The 14,772-nt window shown below is 43.7% G+C and overlaps 1 protein-coding gene across 4 annotated transcripts in view; it reads left to right on the plus strand.

Moving 5' to 3' along the window:
• The window catches only part of Prox1 (prospero homeobox 1), a 52,691-nt gene extending 38,934 nt beyond the window's left edge, over window positions 1–13,757 (plus strand). For 3 of the 4 annotated variants that reach the window (XM_036202176.1, XM_036202177.1, XM_036202178.1), the window contains one exon: window positions 8,414–13,757. In XM_036202176.1, the coding sequence (XP_036058069.1) occupies window positions 8,414–8,602 (189 nt within the window). In that variant the 3' untranslated portion in view covers window positions 8,603–13,757. The remainder of the gene's footprint in view (window positions 1–8,413) is intronic. The other variant, XM_036202179.1, reaches the window with a different exon arrangement.
• Window positions 13,758–14,772: the final 1,015 nt, after the last annotated feature.

A 14,772-nucleotide genomic window follows, 5' to 3' on the forward strand; every position in this document is an offset into this window, starting at 1 on the left:
GGCTTTGCCGTTGACACAGGCCAGGGTGCTGTTGGAGCAGGTCACAGGTCTTGCCAGAAGCCCAGAGCAGATCATTGCTGTGGGAACACGCTAATAAGGGACATGCTTCCCTTTGGCCAGCTTTTCTAATCACCTCTGCAGCGCTTTACTTGTCCCAGCAGACGGAAGCCTCGAGGCTCTGGGGTAAATCATCCTTCCTGTGCCTTCCTGGGGTCCAGGTCCCTTCCCTCAACCCCCACAGCCCTCCCACATTAACATGTGGTTGCCTGATGACTGCAGACTAGGAGAAGCTTCCACCAGCTGAACCCGCTGATCCGCAGCTCACTGGAGACACTGGCTTTGGGATTTTGGCAAGAAGGCCTATTGCCCATGGGGTCAGCATGAATAAAGATTTCTTTCTTCCTTTCCTTTTTAAAAGTCAAACATCAACTGAAACTCTTCCCAAGGCACCCTCTGCGTCCCTATTCTCTCTCTCTCTCTCTCTCTCTCTCTCTCTCTCTCTCTCTCTCTCTCTCTGACACACACACACACACACACACACACACACACCTCTTAACATTTCCTCACCTGAGAAAATTTACTCTGTGTAAAATTTGAACACCAAATATCCATCTTATCTTTTTGAAAGTGTATTTATCCAGCTTTGTAGTAGGGACAGACAGGCTGTTTGAAGGCCACATACTTTTCAAACCTTGGTTGCAACACGTTTGCCCCATTTTGAAACTGTCTTTATCCAGCCGAGGAAAAGGAAAATCTATTTGACAAAGTGACACTCTGGCCAGTTTATCTTGTAATATGGCTTTAACTCACTGAGTCTATTGATTTTCTTAAATTAATGTTTACAGAATGCTACTGAATTCTGCTCAACAGAACATTGTTCTTTTGTAGCTTTGTTTTAAAATAAAAGAGGGGGGGGAGACAAGGCACAGACCATTTACATCAGGTGTTCTTTTGCTTAAACCGGGGAAAGCACAGGTTTTTCTCTGCGTGTGTTTTTAAAACACTTTCTGAGAGTATTTATTCTTCAGATGTTTAAGTAGCTAAATATGCAGTTAGGAAATGGGTTCACTCTTGGGGCCCACGTTACATGAGCACTAAATTAATTGAATCCTCCAAGGTGCCTGAAAGTTGAATGGCCCTGCAGCACCGAGGGAGTTTTCAGCCCACTCTTACTGGTTGTAACAGTCTCCCGCTAGTCTGCAGCAACTCTGGAGACCGTCCTCCTGCTTGCTGCACAGGGGAGAGGAGCCTAAGCACATTTACATGCTATTTGGCCCTTGGGTGAGAACGCTAAACAGGATGTCTTACTCTTAGACCACAGTGCTCAGGGTTAATATATACTCGGACTCTAAAGGTGACTCCAAACTGGCCTTCCCAAGGCAGAGCATGTTTCCATTGGGCCACTAACACCACAGAAGGTGAGACTTTGAGTCCCAGTTATGAAGTGAGCAAAATAAAGCACACAGCATCTTTCTCCATTTGTTGACCCAGCCAATAACATCATCCAAGCAGGCCTCCTAAAAGTGTCCCTCAGAATCACATTTTGCATGTGTTCCTTAACCAGGGTGAGACATTTCACAGGAGTCAGGACTCTGTTTTAAAGTTTCTGTCCACCATCTTACTTGGGCATGCTCTCTTGTACCTTCCCACACACGCATGTTCCCTGAACAGAGACGCTGTTGGGAGAGAATCCCAGGATGTACTGTCAGCATCCTGTACCTCCCGGTCTTCTGAAAGGCCAGGGAGTCTGGGCTGTCCACACAGCGTATAAAGTGTATGCATGGCTGGCATCTTGTGACCATATTTCATGGTTCTATGATTTATCGTTTCTGCACCTGGCAGGAGGTAGGGTGAGCAAGACAGAGGCAAGGAGCTGCAGTAATGTGTCTGTTCTGCTTCTCCACCTGACCATCTCCGTGAAGAGTAACTAACATCCAAGTTTATCCATCTACGTACACTCCATCTATGCAGTACAGGTCCACAGCTTGCGTCACTGCTGTCAGGAGACAGGTTTCTCCTTGATCAATATTTACTTAACAAACAGCAGGGATGGGCGAGTTTGTTTAGAGGAATCATGTGCCCACCAGGGTGAATGGCTTGGAAAGAACCCCAGTGTTTGTCCCTTTCCTAGGACCTTTGTGTGCCAGGCATGCGCATGCATGGGGTAGATAGCTGCCCTATCTCTCCTGAACTCTTCCAAAGACATTCAGCAGTCATCTGGGAAATCCTGGCCATCTATGCTTGTGACAGTGTTCGTACTTGTGGAGTGTTTGTGATGTGTATATAATTTTGAAAAACATTCTGGAGTCTGATTTTCTCTCCACACCTCTATGTGGGTTACACATTTTGGAAAAGGGCCCTGGGATTAATTAAGAGTACATGCATCTTGCCCTAAAACCTTCACAGAAGTAGGAGGGAAGACACTGCCCACAGAAACAATAAAAGTAGTTTAACAAGGCTATATGTATATGGAATAAATGTATGGAAACATGTCTATATTAAGTCCCCACCCCAAGAGGCTCTGCAGGTTTCCAGAGCTGCTCAGCCAGCCTGAGCCTCAGAATGTTTAGCTCTCGTCGTAAATCCGAGCTCAGCAGTGCTGAAGTTGAGACCACTTTTCTTTCAACTTCACAGATACAATTGTTTGTGGGCTCCAGCCCCTGCCTTCAATGCAGGGTGACTTGGAGGCATCTGGGGCTAGTTTGAGGCGTTTTGTTTCAGTGAATGGGGAGGGGCTGGGGATACTGGGGTGGGGTGGGGGAGTTATTTATTTATTTGATTTGGTGAGTCCCAGAGTTGTAAAAAGCTGTCTGAAATATTCATGCAGAGCGGTCTGAGAAGCCGGTTTCTGTTTTATTTACTGCACAGTAGAGCAGCCACAGAGGATTAGTTCTACAATACCCGTAACAAAAGCCCAACAGCTGATGCATGTGATGTTAGGAGGTGACAAAACAGTTAAAGTATGCTGCTGGCTACAGCAGGCCGTCAGCAGATGCAGACAAAAGGGCTGTGACAAGAATAACTCTCTCCAAGGCGAGCAGTGAAGAGTATCCAAAATGCCAGCACCCTTTTCTCCTTGACATTGTCTTCTCGCAGTCAGCATTTTATTGCCCTTTTATAGTATTTAAAAAAAAAGTGAGAAGGAAGAAAAAAGAAAACCCACACACAGACTAATTCACCAAAATACGTGGCGGGACGCTCTTTTCCCACCCGGCAGCCGCTCCTGTCCATCCTTACACGTCTTCCATTGTTATGTTGAAGTTGGAGCGGGGAAATAGCTCAGAAGATAGCGTCAAAAAGCTCTTCCTTCCTAAGAGCCGAATCTATCGAAGGCTGCATCGGCCACTGGGCTATGGTTCTCGGGAGGGGCTAGGAAGAGAGGCAATGCCTGGCTTGTTTTCTAGCCCTTTCAGTAAAGATGATCCCACTGGTGAGCTGAGGCCAGTGGACCAGTGTTTGAAGGGGATCAAGGGTGGAGAAGTGTCCACGGGGACCTGAGCAAAGGGCAGGGTTACAGTCCCCTGCAAGAGGCCGATGAATGAGCTGGTGGATGCTTCCGAGGTGTGAAAATTCAGCTTCTCTGTCTCCAGAAAATAGGGGAGGCTGTCTTCTTTTCAACCTTTGTCATTCCCCTTCTATTCTCTGTGACTTTCATTCAGCTGCCAAGAGCGGCTGGCAAGGTTTGGGCCAGCGAGCACACTTCCAGTGACCGCTAACCTTGGTATGTCCTGACACTTATGATGAGTGTCTGCAGGACACAGAAGGCAGGCGGCCTGCTATGTCAGGCTTTCATTATGGACTGCAGAGACTAGGGACAGCCAGTTTAATAAAACAAATCATCCTTGAAGGTAAAGCAACTGGGAAGAGAAGGAGGAGGAAGACAGGAGGGGGATGTCTTTGCCACTCAATCCGATGAGAGAGAGAGAGAGAGAGAGAGAGAGAGAGAGAGAGAGAGAGAGAGAAGAGAGAGGAGAGAGAGGAGAGAGAGGAGAGAGAGGAGAGAGAACAGCAGCAACAGCAAAACATCCAATCACCCACCCTACTGCATGTGTGTGCTGCCCAGCTGCGGAGGACTCCTCCTCCTCCTCCCATCCTCCTGAAGTCCACAAGCCACAGGCTTACACTGATCAATAAGCAAGAGCAAACCATTGGGATGGAATTGATAGATGCTCATTGGCCTACTCCCTTTGGAGTGACCAGTGTATCCAAGTACCTCATCACCAATGTATTCTTTAAATGTCAAGGCAAGACCATTTGGGGTGAGGCTCCTCGGCCGGGATGCCTTTTTATCAAAGCAAAGTTTCCACTCTCCCCTCCTGAAGAACTCCTGGCCAAGCAGCTTCCCACAATAGCCTCCTAGTTCTGCCAAAGACTTTGGAAGCCTTTGTTTTTCCCCTGTGGCATGTCCAAAGGCCTGGCCTCCCCTCCCCCGCCCCCAGCAGCCTGCATTGTCTTGCATTCCAGTGACTTGATTGACTGTTGCACCTGATGCTGAGGAGACAGACTCGAGGGTTCATTGTAGAGATTGTTGGGTTCTATTAAAAGAAACCTAGATAAGGGATTACTTGTCACTAAGGACTTTTCTGCAGATGTTTATTAGTGATTGTAAAGCCATTAGATGTGAGGAGGTGCACAAAATATGAGCAATATCGTGTGTCTAATCCTGAACCCTGATGCCCACCCCCCCCCCCCAAACATCAGGAAGATGTAACCTTATTCTGGCAAATAAAGGTGGAGAAAGGTTCTGATCAGAGAGCTGAGGCTCCCTGTTTTCGTGGGTGAGGGAGGTTTCTACCTGTGGGTGGAGTCCCTGGGCACTCTCTCAGAATAGCATTTGTTAACCCCCCACACTACCTCTGGAGCCACCAACAAAAGATGAGCTGCTCCATTATCAGAGGATCTCCAAGAAGCCTTTCACCCAGCACAGGCCTGTGTGCATACTGCCCAGAGCAGGCAATAAATTAGTAAGCTGCTTTATTTGTGCACAGAGAAGATACCCCGTCTCAATAACCAGCCAGTAACTCACTCTCTTAGCCCATTTCTATTTACATTAAAGGCACAGGCTCCTTGGAGATGGCTTTCTGCAGTTATAGACACATAGCTTGTCAGGAGTTTGTGGCTTCATGGGAGTCAGTCTTTATGAAAACAGTAAAGCCTGGCTGGGGTACAGGTTGGTCATCACAGTGCCCAGGAAGGAGGAGGCAGGAGGATCAGGAAGTCAAGGCCATCTTCTTGGACTACTTGCAGAGTTCAAGGCCAGCCAGAACTACATGAGACCCTGCCTGAAAAAAAGAAAGAGGGAGGAAGGAAGGAAGGAAAGGAAGACAGGAAGAAAGAAGAAAGGAAGGAAGGAAGGAAGAAGGAAGGAAGGAAGGGAGGGAAAGGAAAGGAAAGGAAAAAAGAAAGGAAAAGAAAAGAAAACAAATAGCAGAAAAGCATCCAGAGGGGTTTTAGCATCCAACACATTTCAATGGAAAGATGTCTTGGTTCACAATGTTCACAAGCATCTTTATCCCATGATTATTCCATCTCAATCTCCTGGTTTTTTTGGTTTTTTCATCTTTAAAATGATGGTTTCTGAGACCATGTTGCTCAAAATTACATCTCTTCACGAATTCACTTCTTTTGGTTTTGGTAGTGGTACTGAGGCTCAAGGCCAGGACCTCACACAGGCTGTGCAAATACTGTGCCACCAAGCTGTACCCAGCCCTAGGCTTTCCTTTCCTCAAAGGGCTGAGGGAGAATATCAGAAGATGACAGAGCATTATGGGATAAAGCAGAGAGGGGAGGTCTTCTTGTTCATGACAACAGTGTTTGTGGAATAATTATAAAAGTCTTGCCTCGGAACATGTAGGTGTAGGAAGAGAGATCCGGAAGACACTCAGCTCAGCTGCTCCTCAGCTGAAGACACTGATGAGGAGGAGGACACCAAGGAACAAGGAAGTGAGGAACCAGACATAATACACAAGCTGTCTCAGGGCAGCTGGCAGGATGACCTCAAGAAATTAATGTTCAAAACAGGAGAAAACCCACTAATCCAGTGGTTCTCAACCTATGGGTCATGATAAAAAAAAACATGGGAAAAGACAGATATTTACATTATGATTAAGAATTGTAGTAAAATTACAGTTATGAAGTAGCAGTGAAAATAGTTTTATGGTGGGGGCGGGGTCACCACAACATGAGGAACTGTACTAAAGGGTCGCAACACTGGGAAGGTTGAGAACACTGCTCTAAGCTAAGTCTCATGGCCACTGAGACAGTGAGTACAGATGGTCCCTGAAATCCCACTGTCCTCCGGAAGTCCTTAAACCACCCTTCCTCCTCCAGGACTTGTGCCATCATAGAGTTATCGAGACAGTTTCCACAAGGCCCTTCTCCTTGTTCTTGGCTATGTGTGCATTGGGGGTGGGGGATCCTTGAAGTGGGTGGGACTTCTGGCTCACCCACTTTTTCTAGAGCTTATACCTGTGTCTTTCAGCTTCTCTCTCCTGCAGCTCTGGGTTTGTTGTTTGAGAAACACAATTTTCCACGGAGGTTCTGTTGCCAACATCCAGTGAGAGCACACTGCTTTGCACCACTGATCTTTGTTCATGTAGCATTTGGCTGCAGACCTATGCCCCGGCCATGTGTCCTCTCTCAGTCAGGCCCATTTGCTGCGACTTGTCATTGGGTGGGAACGCGATGCTCCCTCCAGGAAATCCGCATGCTTGCAGGTGCTTCCGTGGGAATCTACAGGAGAGCTGTGTGGGTTTTCAGCAGACTGCCCAGCCAGGGAGAAGGGTGACTGCAGTGTTCTTCCAGACAGCTCTGAGCTCTGTCCTGAGAGGCCAGAGGAAACACCTTTGGGAGAGATTGATCAATGCCCTCCTCTTTATTTCTGAGACAGGGTCTCAGTGTAGCCCTGGCTGGCCTGGGACTCACAGAGATCCAAGTGCTGGATGGGACTAAAGATGTGGGCCACTATAGCTGGCTCCTTTTCTTTTCTAGACTCCATGATGGAACCATTTAATTTTTTTTTTCTTGGAAGTTACTAGATTTCCCTAAAGAACAATTGACTTGCTATTGGAAGCAATGAGCTACTTTGTCCAATTTGAAATTTAAAATCCAGGGACATGCAGTGATTGTTCTGGTTTTCAGTGTCATCTATCATCCATATATATGTGTATAGACACAATCCATGTACATGCCCACTGTGCTTGTTGGGAAAAGACAAAGAGGAAGGTGTTGGACTTGTTCATAGGACAATAATCTCTGTGTTGTTTCAGTAACTGACACTTCTGAACTGTGGTGAAGGTTTTTCCTGTGATGTCTGTGAGAACACGTGTGTCTACACATACACTACCTTGCATTTATGTCCTCATACTTAATGTCCTCTGAGCTTAATATAAAAATAAAATCTCACTAATGTGTACTGGGAAAATTATGATGTCATGTAATTGTTCTGTGAATCCATCATGCTGATGCCGGCAAGGATAGGCCATGCTTTACTGTGAGTTACTTCTAAAAATACTAAGTGTTCTTTTCACAGTCAAGAGGTCAGACTATTCAATCGACAAGTAAGAGAAGACAGACAGACAGCTCACATATATTAATTGCTATAGAAACAAAGGCTTGACAAATAGAAATTCTGGAAAGATTATTTGGGGAATGATAATCTTGGAATCACCTTGAGTTGATCTCTCCTTGCCTCAGTTTTCCTGTTGTATAATTGAGAAAGCATCTTACACAGGGGTGGAAGAATGGAATGGCATTCAGTATGTAATGTAACATGGTCCCCGACACAGTTATCACTCAGTATTAGTTTTCCTAACAGTGATCAGTTACACAAATAATTGTCTAAGGAACAATTCTAATGTCCAAACAAAATGTAGTAATTTGGGGTTTGGCTTAAATTCCACATCTTAGGACTTTGTGTTGTGGTCTTACCCCTTTATAGTAATAATTATAGAGTTTCTTCTTTGAAGACAGGAATTTAGTTTACATAGATGCCCAACATTTATTTTTCCATTCTGAGAACACATCTTTTTTCTTTCATAATGGAAGTCAAAAGAAGAGAGGGGTCAAATTCTGGAAAAGGAGTTGGCAAGCTTCTTCTAGCATGATCTGCTTGTCCACATGAGGATGTAGGTCTCCTTTCTGTACAGTGGTGGTCACAGTGAAACCCTGGTGCTGGTGGCCTACATGTATCCTCTCCATGCGTCTCTCCTGAGATCCGTGAAGCAGCCACCATCCATCACAAAGCTGCTATATATATCAACTCTACAGAAGAGAATAGAGACTGGCCATTTTTAGCAAATGCAGGTGCCGTCTAAAGCCCCGCTCTGAGAGCATGGAGTTAGCTCAGTTTCCTTTGAAGAGCTGCAGACTTGAAACTGAAAACTTTATTAATACCATTGTCTCCTTGTATCAGCAGGTTCCAGAGAGATTCCTGGAAGTTGCACAGATCACATTACGGGAGTTTTTCAATGCCATCATCGCAGGCAAAGATGTTGACCCTTCCTGGAAGAAGGCCATCTACAAGGTCATCTGCAAGCTGGATAGTGAAGTTCCTGAAATTTTCAAATCCCCAAACTGCCTACAAGAACTCCTTCATGAATAGAGATTGCAACACTCTTGAATGTATGAATAGAAGTCCCCCTTGGATGTCCAACTTCTGTGTGTCTAGATTTTTATTTCATACATATGTGTGGGGGAGGCATGGGTGTGTTATGATATCAGCTGGTGGTTTCTGCTCATCCCCTCTGGGTTCTTTTTATTTTCCCTACTACAGGGGGGATGGGTATTTTCCTTCTTCGCCTTTAGTTACTTTTGCCCAAGGCCCTTAATATTTGGAGACTTGAGGTAGGGTTGATTTTCAGGAAAAGGGAATGTCAGCCTGTGTAAAGTCTGCAAGAGCCAAGGACACTCTGCTTCCCTGGAAGCCTGTCGTAAATGGTGGCCAGCAGAGTGAGCCCTGACTGGGACACAGCACACCCCCAGGCCCTGAGCTGTGTCTCTTGTTTCTAGGGTTAAGAAGTTCTGAAAGAATCCAAGGAAAGCACTTCACACACTGGAATACCTTGTTTGATTTGAGCCCCATAAGTAACTTTTTTCTTATTAATGCCAGTGGCCGCTAGGCAGCTCACATCTCAAAAGTACCCTCAAAGGACAGGTTTTTTAGAACATTCATCAGCAAACCTTTTCTAAGAGAAAAGGCATACATCCCCAGACTAAATTTTGTACAAAACCAATTCTCTCAAGTTGAGACTGAGAAATCCGTGCAGATTTCAGCTGTCCCTGTAAACTTTACAACAGGCTCTTGGTGAGATGTGTGCTCAGAGGTGTCGACTTAGGGAAAACCCTGTGTTTTGTCTTCATTTCCTATTTATTTTGCTTCAGATATTAAAAGGCATGTACCTTTCAAATGTATCCTTTGCTCGACTTCCTATGCTTAGCATTGCTGTTGCTGTTTAACCTTTTGTGTTCCCCTAAATCACTAATTTCTGGATACCTTTCTACAGTGAGGAATTGAGAAATCCCACTGGCCATGAAATCCTTGCCCACTCTTGGAGCATGTTGACAACTGCTAGTGTGTACCTGACCTTCAGGTCCTGTGAGGACACCACCCAGGAATGGCTCATTTACATAGGGTGTGCAAGAGTGGCAGTCTCTCTCTTCACTTTGGGTATAATATCTTAAAGCCACTAATGATGCTCTTCTATTCCAGAAGCTAATATTGACCAATGTGTGAAAAGAGTACAATAGGTTAGTTTGGGGTTACCCAAGAAGACAAAATTCCAGCGACTGGGAAAGCTAGCTGCTATTTTACCCATTCTCAAATGGCTCTTCCCCTCATCCTGTATTTTGATGATGTACCATGTCCTATGCTTGCATTTAAAATGCTGAATATCATTCACACTTGTTTTCTTGGCTGGATTTTTGTGTACAGATGCAGTAAACAGCACTGTCCACTCTAATAGTGTGGTCCAGACACCTTCTTCCCCTTAGATAATTTGATAAACACACTCTAAAAACAACACAGTAACAGATCTGGTATTTAAAACATAAGGAACAGAAATGCCATTTTTTCATTAATTTTTTAAAAATAAAAATCAGCATTTGACTTTGGAGGATGCAGGTCAGCCCTTGTGCCTGTCTAGCTGGCTGGATCACTGTAATTCAACATCATTTATAAATTCTGCTGATGGACAGGAATGTATGAACACAATTATTGTCAGCACAAAGCCTTAAAACCTGCTGACTTTAAGCTGCACAGTGCAGCCCTGCGAGGCCCGGCATCTTCCGGGAGGCCAGAGGCCCTACCTAGTGAGGAGGACAGAGCATGGACAAGCATGGTCAACACCACTCATTCACTACAATGGCGTCTCCTAGTGTCCACACACTCTGACGTGCATATAGAATTGTTAGAGTATATTCGTTATTTTTCTGGGTGTCTCTAAAACAAAAAAAGCCCAGGTAACCAAGCATACCACTGAAATAAATGCTAAAAATCAAACAACAGAATCAGGAGCCCAGCCAGTACAAAGTATGGATGTCTTTGACATGCTTTGTCTGGAAGGTTCCTGCAAGGGTCCAGCAGGGTCCTGACTGTTCTGAGTCATATGCCAATCAGATCCCCTCCATGTCACCTTTTGCAAGGTCAAACAAAGGCAAAGCTGCATTGTAGGCACCTGGGTAGGCAGATTGCTAGGTATCTTCACAATCTGAGACAAATAAATACTGATTCTAAACTTACTTGGATTTTTAAAATATTGTTTTCCTCCACCTTTCTAATTGAAATAGACAAGTTTACCCCCCAAAAAAGTGTGTTTGCTACTGAATGTCAGTGCCCTTATGTACCTAGAATCTCCCCTCAGTGTTCACTAAGGCTGAGATGATTTCACCCTGTCAGCTCTATGGTAGAAGCAAGTCTCCATGGCTTTTCATTGAGGTGGTTGCTCCCATGGATACAGCCATTGGTAAGAAAATGACACAAGCCTGTCTCTCAATGCTCCTATCCAGCAGTTAGTTTTTAAATAAAACAACAACAACAACAACAACAACACCTGCTAACTTTCAAGTCTTGGCTCAGCTCTCATCAAGTGGAAACTGTGTTGTGCACAGTAGAAAGTTAACTTTTCACAGTGGCTGAGTGGGGACCAGCTCCTCCAAAGTCTGTTGCAATACCACATCACCACTTCTTTATGCTAACCCTCTATTATTTTTGTGCGTACACTCAAGGTGATAGTCTGTGCCTAGATCTAAAATGCACCAGCGTGGGGGTTTTTAAAAATCCTTCAAAATACCACTTCTTTCCCCACAAGTACAGCTGTTCTTGTGCCTTCTGTGGCTTTCGGTTTCATCTCTTTTCACTTTCTTTCCAGTGAGTACAGCTGCAATAAACACTAGATTTTTTTTTTTTTCTGGCTGTTTGACATAATGTTGATAGCTATGCATATTTTGTGTCTTTTTAAAAACAAAGCGGGAGAATAATGTTTTTGAAGAAGAGAAATTTTTAGAACAGTTTGATACACCGCAAATTATTTTTCCCTCGATTGTTTGAGCAGCATTCGAGTTTTGGAGACTCTTGTAGAAGCCAATTTTTTTGTAACTGTGGTGTAACTCTTGTGTTTTCTTAGCCTAATGAGAAGCACTATAGAAGCAATATTTCATACCATGTGCAATGTGTGTGCAGAGGTGTGGGTGTGAGCACACAGGCACACACATGTAAAAATATACATATGTATGCGTGTGAAGTGGAAAGCTTGCCTTTTCTTATCTAGACTTAAGACTTATTTTAGGCATTTGTTACGTTTTGTGAGAAGAATGTTCTATTTGCAACAACACAACATTTACTTCTTACTGTCTCTCTGGCTGTTCAATGGAGATGTTTTGCATTAAATGGTAAAAATATGTGGAAGATGTTAGGATGTAGTAGTTATTTCAGTAAATGTTCACCCCATATTCCTGAAGTTTGCTTTGTGCCTCCAAGTATTACTTAATTGAAGTGTTTTATGTTTGAAGAATCCTTGTTACAGTGCTAGGAATATGGGTGAATATCATTAAAAAAAATTAAAAACATCAAAACAGAAACACTAAAGCAAAGGGGAACTTTTATAAGGAAATGTAAATATTTCACCTCATGGCCGTTGTTATGTAAGACATGAGATTTTAATATATCTACAGTGTCACAGCATCTGTTGAATTTGTTAGGGACACTACAGTGACTGTACAGGCAGTTGAAAGCATTCTCAAAAATTCTGTTCTCTACTGCAGAAAATAACCGTCTCTATCAGATATCAAGGGCAAGGGTAATATCGTCTTTGTAAATCTATGACATTTCTTTTCTGTGTACATGAAGACATTTAGTAAGTAATCCCCCACATCCCCACACACATGCAGGTTAGTAGTGACTACTTAGTTAAAAAGTTTTGTTGGGAGTTAAACATAGGCTGCTCCCCAAAAGCGACCATAAATTAAAGAGTGGTTTACAGATATCCCCCAGAGCAGCAATGTGTGTAAGGACGTGAACAATCTTTGCTGTGTATATTATAGAATATTCATTGGTGTGAACAGCACAACCATTTCCTCCTGGTGTAAACTCTGTGTCTGCAGATGACAGCATTGTTTGCAAAGGCTCCCCTTGGAACATGTGATGGTTGGTGTGTGTTACCGCATCGCACTTCCGTGTTAGACGCAGGGAAGCGAAGCTTTGCCTCTGTAGATCTGTTGGTTTTAAACCATCTAAAAAACTAAAACTACAAAGTTCATCCTCAGAGCTGGGATCCAAACTGGTGTTTAATCTTGGCATCCTTTTGAATGATCCTTCTAAGACTATGTGGAAGTAGGTGGACTTCGAGTCTTCTTGACTGAGCTCTCTCTCAAATCAGATACCCCTAATGTGCACACACATGAACAGGCAGAAAATGGCTGTCCTGTCTCTGTGAAAATGGATTCACTAGATATTTTTTTAATAACAAATTCCTCTGCATATGAGGGAATGAACCATTTTAAAGTTGTATATTGCCACTTCAAATTTAGACTTAGGAAAAATGATGTATTTGGAGTTGGTCTCAGCTCCCTAGAAGAGTCAAAGGTCACAGCTTCCCCAACATTGTCCCAGCCATTTCTCATATGTATATAGTATCAACCGTGACAAACACTGCCTTTATATGATTTAGCAATATGTTGTAAATAGCATTATGAAGCTCTTTTTTTTGTAATAAAGACCCTTTGATTTGAATATAGTACAATAACTGAACTGATAAAGTCAATTTTGAATTTTTTTTTTAGCTAGAGGCAATTTCAATTGTGCATTTTGTTATTGTCTATTGTTCTGAAGACTGCATAATTTATTGGTTTAATTTATCCTAATTTATTTGATGAAGGTGTACAATTTTGTATTACCAAGGATGTACTGTAATATTAATTGATAGGATAAAAACAGTGAGACTCCCTGTCCATATTCAAAAGAAAAAAAAAAAGGTGCCGTAGACAATTGATTTTAAAGTTAAAAGTAAAACAGTTGAGTTTGGCAGCTACAAAATTTTAAAACAAGGAAAAAATAAAGGACAATGTTGTCGTGGGGAGGGCGGGGAGGGTTTCCGTTGTGTGTTTTAAGCTTTTCTATCTTCTCCGAACTTGGACCGTTTGCTTTGTACCACTAAAGGGTGCAGTAGTCAACTGCCTTGTGTGCCTTCCATCCTCTCCTAAACTGAATGTATGTGCAGTATATATGCAAGCTTGTGCAAAATAAAATATACATTACAAGCTCATGTCATTGGATTTTTTTTCTGAAAATGCATGGCATTTTGTTTTTGGACCTATGAGGCTTCCGGCTAGGCTAAGGACCATCAGGCATTAAGCAGCTTTCCTCCGTTACTTCTCTTACTCATGTAACCCTTCATCTCTCCAGACATGGCCGGAGATCTCCTTTCTATGTCAGGAGGCTTGACGTAATGGCTTGCTTCCTTTGAAGAACCTCTCACTCAGATTTAACTTTCATACCCCTCAACTTGAGGGAGGAGAACAAGTAGTTCAGCCTAGGGAAAAGACTCCTGGGTAAAATGCTTGCTGTATGAGTGACAGGATCTGAGCATGGATGCTCAGAACCCACCTAAAGCCACATATAGGAACAGGAGTCTGTAATCCCAGCCAGGACTCTTGAACTGAAATATGGAAGGATGAAGGCAGGAGACCCTGGGAAGCTAGTTATCCAGCTTGCCTGAGGATGAAGACCAACTAGTCCTGGGGTACACCAATCAGATAGCCTAAGGATTAAGGCCAGTTAGTCTTGGGGTATACCAATCACATAGCCTGAAGATGAAGCTCGGCTAGTCTTGGGGTACACAGGCCAGATAGCCTAAGGATAAAGACTAGCTAGTCTTGGGGAACACAGGCCAGCTAGTCTTGGGATACACAGACCAGCTAGCTTGGGGTACACAGACCAGATAGCCTAGGGCACACAGACCATCTAGTCTTGGGATTCCCAGACCAGATAGCCTGAGACACACAGACCAGCTAGTCTTAGGGTATACCGAGGCAAACAAGACCCAGTCTCAAACAAAATGAAAAAATAAGGCCCTACACCCAAGGTTGTCCTTTGCCCTCTATGTGTGCATGCATATTCACACACATGAACACACACACACACACACACACACACACACACACAAAGATTTCTGAAAGTTGTAGTGCATAGAAACCCTTTAAGCTGGCAAGTGCTACTGTTAAACCTGAGAAATCACCAGGTCAAAGACCAGTTCCACAATTATCTGATTAAAGCAAGCT

Source organism: Onychomys torridus, chromosome 11 (assembly GCF_903995425.1).
Source record: "Onychomys torridus chromosome 11, mOncTor1.1, whole genome shotgun sequence".
NCBI classification, from domain to species: Eukaryota; Metazoa; Chordata; class Mammalia; order Rodentia; family Cricetidae; genus Onychomys; species Onychomys torridus.